This window comes from Purpureocillium takamizusanense, chromosome 2, assembly GCF_022605165.1.
Source record: "Purpureocillium takamizusanense chromosome 2, complete sequence".
Taxonomy (NCBI): domain Eukaryota; kingdom Fungi; phylum Ascomycota; class Sordariomycetes; order Hypocreales; family Ophiocordycipitaceae; genus Purpureocillium; species Purpureocillium takamizusanense.
Genome location: NC_063069.1, coordinates 3,757,136 through 3,763,772, shown reverse-complemented (window position 1 = coordinate 3,763,772; position 6,637 = coordinate 3,757,136). Strand labels below are relative to the sequence as shown.

General features: G+C 60.9%; 1 protein-coding gene across 1 annotated transcript; it reads left to right on the top strand.

The window, feature by feature from the left end:
• Positions 1 to 3,032: 3,032 nt before the first annotated feature.
• LDB19_1 (Endocytosis regulator) lies at positions 3,033 to 6,541 on the top strand. Its single transcript, XM_047984014.1, has one exon. The coding sequence runs from the start codon at positions 4,350 to 4,352 to the stop codon at positions 6,054 to 6,056; it is 1,707 nt and encodes a 568-aa protein (XP_047839986.1). The 5' UTR covers positions 3,033 to 4,349; the 3' UTR covers positions 6,057 to 6,541.
• Positions 6,542 to 6,637: the final 96 nt, after the last annotated feature.

Sequence of the window (6,637 nt, the reverse complement as noted above, 5' to 3'; positions counted from 1 at the left end):
TCATCACACACTCTCTCTTCCTCTTCTCCTCTCTCTCCATCACTTCGGCCGCCGCGATCAATGGTGGAGCCCGCCCGCCCTCCCGCCCGCCGCCCCATGATTTCGCCGGGGCCGAGAGCCTCATCCATGGGGGCCGCCAATGCACGGAACGCACGAAGTACGTAGTACGAACAGACACATGATGATGCGATGCGGTGTGTCTGGCGGAAAAGTAAATCGGCGGGCGTGGCAGCGGGGCGTGCGGGCGGCCATGATGGTTCATCACTACCACATGGCCGCGAGGTCAAACGGCGGTGCGGCCGCCGGCGGACGGCGGGGGGGGCCGATGACCGGCCAGCACAATACGGAGTACGAGAGCATCGTACGTAGTTGGGACTGGACTGCACGTGTCTTATGTGAATCGATTGTATACTATCGTGTGCTTGGTAATAAGTAGTCTGACACGTGGCTGTGTCGTCGAATCGCATCCATCACGGCTGGCTGGATCGGTGGCTTTGACCTTGCCGGCGGACACAGGGCGGCGGACAAAGACCGGCGGGCCAGTGAGCCCGGCCGAAACATGTGTGCATCGTGTGAAAGGCTACAACGTACTAGCATGGACCTACCATGAGACGACAGGGCATCACATCATGGGCGGATGGATGGGCGGCAACAGGCATCTACAGAGTCTACCTAGCGCGGGAGAGAATCCACAGCGCTCAAGGACGCCTAGGTAGAGATGGGTGCATCGGTGCAGAATCTACTGCACAGAGCCTCTTGTTACAGGTACTGTGCAGAGCCTCTTGCTACTGCTCAGGTAGTATGATATGGCGCCGGCGAGTCTAACCTCAGCGCCGGCAGTAGTCGTTGCAGTAGAGGATCCACAGGGATGAATCCAAACCTAGTTCCTCATCAGGGACATACATGTCATGGCGTCGTCGGTAGGGCGCGCAGTCGACTTTTGACACGGCACCTCATGACCTCCTGGAACGGTGGTGAACGCTACTAGCGGTGGACGTACCGACAGCCGCCACCGCAGCAGCAGAAGCGAAAACGCCCATCAGCTCAGCACACATCAGTCAGCAGCCCACCGCTGACTGTACCACCATACCTTACCTTAGTACTTGGTACCCTTCAGTGGCTGCGATGGATGGCGTCAGGCGGCCTTCCGCTACCGGCGCGTCGCGCGCAAAGGCACTACCTACTAGTATGGACACTCGGTGGCTGCATCTGGCGCCAGCGCCTTTCGGCTTGTCAATCGCATGGACGATTGATTTGCCCACCTCCCGTCAATCATCAGTGCCAGCAGCGCGTTAGCGTCGAGTCACTGCACGTCGCCATCGCACGCCATCCGCCTGTGGCGCCGTAGGGCGTGGCCTACTAACTTTCTTGCCTACCACCTGTGCCGGATCAGCAGCAGCAGCAGCAGCAGCAAGCGGCGGCGGCAAGCCCCGTGAATTCATCAGCAGAGCCCCCTCTTGGGAGATGCAAGCCAGCCAGCCAGCCAGCCAGCCCAGCCCGGCCGGTCGTCATCAGGCCATGGGATCCATAGTAACCGTCACGACGGCGACGGCCACGACGGCACCAACAATGATGACAACGACGACACACAAAGGGCGGCATCTGCATGGAGGTACCGGACCATGTACCGTCAAAGTAGCGTCGCACCATGGGGTGGCCCCCGGCGCATGGAACGACGTACCTGGCCTGGCCATGCTCGTACGCTCGTGGCCCGCCATGCGTGCGTGCGATGCCATGCGACGATGCCCATGGCCATCTCTCATCACATCTCGTGTGGCCCAACGAGCGACACGGGCAACACAACACTCACACACGCGGGTGTAATACGGGATCCGGGGCGCAACGTGGCTGGCCGTTGCTCGCTTTTTGCCCCTTGTCTCTGCTCAATGTGTTGGTGTCACAATTTGGGCTATTATACGCCGTAAGGGAGAACATTGTAGGTAAATTGGTAAAGTACTGTTAGTACCCAACGCGATGCCTCGTACGTTGAATGCCGCGAGACCAGCGACCCAGTTAAAAAAAAAAAGAAGGGGGAGGAGAAAAGCCGAGTCATTCCCGTGTCCGGCAGCACGCAACTGCAGCAGCAACATTCGACGACGACGACGACGACGGATCGGGGATCGGGACTCGTCTAGTGGTGACTTTCAGCAGGTACCTTGGGTACCTCATCTGCCTGTGCGGTACCCACATCCACCCGCCACCTTACCCAACGTACCCGAACGGTAGCCAAAGCGAGAAGCACGCATCCAGGTGGGTGGAGGAGGAGCGCTGTGCTAGGAATGACGGATACTACCTACAGTGCCTAGGTAGATGGGTCGATGGAACTACCTCATGGTCACGGGTCGTGCACGCCCTGTGGGAGGCCGGCCAGCCAAGGTGTCCAACTCTGACAACACAGCCCGTCAAGAGGGTTTAAGCTGTGTGGCTGCTGCGCGCGTAGGGCGTCACCGTGAATCGGTACCTGCGGCAGTCGGGTTGTACAGCCACCTTAGAGGTAATTGCCGGGAAGTGCGTCGGGCGTCGAGTTGCGCTGAGCTTAGCGAACGAGTTGGGCGGCAGCTGGGCCCCCCGTCCGTCCCAGCCGGACTCGCCTCCAGCGCTCCCGTCTCCAGCGCGGTGCTCCAGGGCCGGTGCTGTTTGCTCCACGGGTTGCCGCTGTGGCTGCCCGCTACAGGGCGCTGGCGCTGGCGAGGGGCCCCCACCCACCGCCCGCCGTCGTTGTCGAGCAGCACGGGCGTGTTGGTGCGCGCGCGCGGGGACACGCAGGGTACCTGTAAGGTTACCTGTCGCGGTACCTGTGCGGGTACGTGGGCACTAGGAGGCAGCAGGCAGGCAGGGCCTGGGGAGGAGAGAGCCCGAAAAAAAAAGCTTTCTGGCGGATACGAGAGCGGTACCTCGCCTCCGTCCGAGTCCACTTTGCATGCCCGCATCCGCCCCAGAGCATGATGAGCATGACACACCGGCACGGCACGGGGTCCCCAGCCATATAAGTCGACGATGCCCTCTTTTCTCCCACCATTCTTGTCAGATTCCATTGATGCGGCACAGTACAGTACAGTAATACGCTTGGGAATCCACGCCCATTGTTATTTTTACTTGCCCTTTCTTGGATTTGTGGTTCTCTGTCACTCTCAGCTCAGCTCAGCTCAGCCAGCCAGCAAGCCATCTATTAGTACGACAAACGCCCTGCCACCGCCTACCTACTAAGCAAGCACGAACCGCTGACCACACGCAAGCGCCCGCCCAGCCCAGCCCAGCCAGCCAAGCACAGTGGGAGGCAAAGCCAAAGGGAAAAAAAACTTTACCGCACTATTACGCAGCGCGCAAGACGCCGCACTACAACGACTTACACGCCACATTGGGCTTGGCCGTCTCGACCGACAATCGACCAGCAGCTGAGGGCGCAGCAGCCACACGCGCGAAACGAAGAGCGAAAGAGAAGACGCCTGCGATTTCATTCTCATCGTCTCTCACTGGGGGGGATATAATACAGTAGACGGGGTGAATCGCAAAGAGCGAGCGAGGCAAGGGAAATCAGATCAAGCTGTGTGCAACCGCCCAGCATCGATCCCCATCCATCGCCAACTCCAATCCTCCAGTCGGCACCCGCGAGCCGAGCAGTACATACGTTACGCTTTTCCGCCGTCACATCGGCCGTCCTGTTTGGTGCTTTCGCATCGACAACCCTGCAGCCGGCCATTGGCTTCCATCGCCCAACTGGGCAAAGCAAGGGCCCAAAAAAAAAAACCACCACCACCACACAACCCTGTGAGGAGGTGACGAGGAGACAGCCCGTCCGCCCGCCCGCCAAGCACATCTCCGGCTCGCTCTTTGGACGCCTCGCGGAGAAGCACCCAGCAGAGGAAACGGATTGACGGGGGAGGCAGGCAGAATCTGGTCTCGTGCGCCCGCACTCGAATCGAATCGGATCGAATCAACGAGCTGCCCGCCCTCTGGCCCTGATGCAGAAGCGCATGACAAGCTGTTGCTGTTGTCGCCGTTGTCGTCTCGACTGCTCCTTCCCGACTGGCGAGTTCCTCACCTCTCTCACCACCTCGACCTCCACCTCCGCCATCGTCACCACCATCTCTTCCTCCTTCACCACCACCACCACCGACAGCACGAGCACCTCGTCGCTCCCCCTCCTCCTCCACCTTGACGACTCCCTGCGCGGCTCCCGCCCGTCATCGCCGACACGGGACGCACGGTGAACAAGGGAAAAAAGGGCCTGCCCCGATCCTCGGACCCGCCCCTCCCGATCGGCCGCGCCGCCACTTACACCACTCACAATACCACCCACCACCTTCAACACCAGCCCAAAACAGGCGATCCACGCCCGGCAACACACCATGCCCCACCGCGTCACCAACTTCCTGCGCACCTCCTCGGGCGGCATCCCCCATATCAAGCGCAAGTCCACCACCGCCACGAACAACACCACCACCACTGGCAGCGGCTCCGGCAGCGGGACCGCCAGCAACACCACCAGCGGCGCTTCGTCGCGCAACAACTCCGTCTCCGGCAGCCCCTACGACTCCGACTCGGACGACCACCAGCACAACCACAACCACCATGCCGTCAAGATGCCCGAGCACCTCGCCGACGCCCTCCGCAAGCAGCACCACCGCCTCTCGCTGCCCCTGCCGTTCGGCCGCTCCTCCAGCAAGGAGCGCGGCAGCCGCTCCCACACGCCCCCCGCCACCCGTCACCATCACCACCAACAGCAGCCCCCCGTGACGCTCGACTGGAGCATCGAGAGCCCGCCCGTCATCTACTACGGCTCCGCCGACGAAAGCTCCGGCGCCATCTTCTCCGGCCAGCTGTTCCTCGACGTGGCCCGCGACGAGGGCGTCGACGTCGAGTCCCTCTCCGCCACCCTCGCCATCCACACCGTCCACAAGCGCCCGTATCAAGGCCACTGCCACGACTGCCAGCATCGCGAGACGCGCCTCGAGACCTGGGACAACCTGCTGGCTCAGCCCGCGACCCTCGCCCCCGGCCGCCACCCATTTCCCTTTTCCACCCTGCTGGCCGGCCACCTGCCCGCATCCATCGACACGCCCGTCCTGTCCATTTCGTACGAATTTCGCGCCGAGGCCGTCCTCTCCTCCTCCTCTTCCAACTCAAACACCAAGGGCACGCCTCGCACCTTGTGCTTCGAGCGCACCATCCCCGTCAAGCGCTCCCTCGCCGAGCCCCTCTATCCCCATCACTCGGTCCGCGTCTTCCCGCCCACCAACATCAAGGCCGGCGCCCACTACAACACCGTCATCCACCCCACCGCCAGCAACAAGCTGACCCTCAAGCTCGACGGCCTGGTCACTCACAATGACCGCGTCAAGACGGTCGACCTGTGGAAGCTCAAGAAGGTGACGTGGCGCCTCGAGGAGACCATCAAGACCGTCGCCCCGGCCTGCGACCGCCACGCGCCCTCGGCTCCCGTCGTCACTCTGCCTAATCCTGATGCCTCTCACCCGTCGGCCGACGACGAGGATTCCGAATCCACGACGACGACCACCCGTGGTACCGTCCGCACAGAGACTCGCGTCATTGGCGAGAAGCAGCTGCACGAGGGTTGGAAGTCGGACTACTCTGGCAACGATGGCACCGTCGACATGGAGTTTGACTACTGCGTCAACCAGTACGCCGACAAGAACCACCACACCCACCACCGTGGCAGCGGCGCCCCGCCGCGCGAGCTCAAGTACGCCTGCGACCTGCGTAACGCGGCCGACGGCACCGAGGTGACGCACTCGCTCCAGATTGAGCTCATCGTCTCCAAGGAGTACGCCCCCGAGGGCAAGCCGCACCTGGCCGCCCAGACGGGCACCGGTCGCATCCTGCGTATGCACTTTGCCGTCACCATGACCGACTTTCCCGGCATGGGCGTCAGCTGGGATAACGAGGCGCCCCCCGTCTACCAGGACGTGCCCCCCAGCCCCCCGGGCTACACTCCACCGGCGTCACCGCCGCCGCCCCTGGAGCCGCCTATTGAGTATGAGGACCTGGAGGAGCTGTTTGCGCAGCGGGCCAGCGTGGAGCCAAGGAGCGACTGAGATGGGCGTGGATTTGAAAAAAAAAAGGGGACGACAACAGCGTACAAGTAAGGGGTGGAAACGATGGATGACGACACGACAAATGCATAGCGCAACTCTCTTCTTCTTTTGCTTCTTCAGTCTAGGATTGTTCTTCTGTGTGTTCTTTTCTGTTTTTTGGAGACGGCGGCGACGACGATGACGATGACGACAAAGAGAGAAAAGGATATACCCCTTAGGAACATATTGAGCTGAAGCATTATCGGGTTGCAACAAGGTTTTGGCCTTTCGAGGCCGATGAGAGGGCATCGTGTGGTGAGAGCATTGATGACGGATGGAGGGAGGGTGTCAAATGCATACATGGAGTTTCTGTGCTTCTGTTACTTTTGGATGTGTGCGTTGGTGCGCTCGTCAGCGAGCGAGGATAAAAGGAGAAGCGAGCGGCCCTTATGGATGGCCCGCCTGAGAGTACAATTATCACAGTAATTCTGTATACAAGTATACGCTATCTTAAGCGTACGCTGCCTTTGCTGCCGTGGGGGTGACCTGCTCGTGATGCCTTATTATATTTTATCGAAAGTTGATCTGAATTCATGCCATTC

What these genes read in the sequence shown, in the direction of transcription:
- LDB19_1 (XM_047984014.1), top strand. Translation starts at nt 4,350, where the DNA reads ATGCCCCACCGCGTCACCAACTTCCTGCGCACCTCCTCGGGCGGCATC.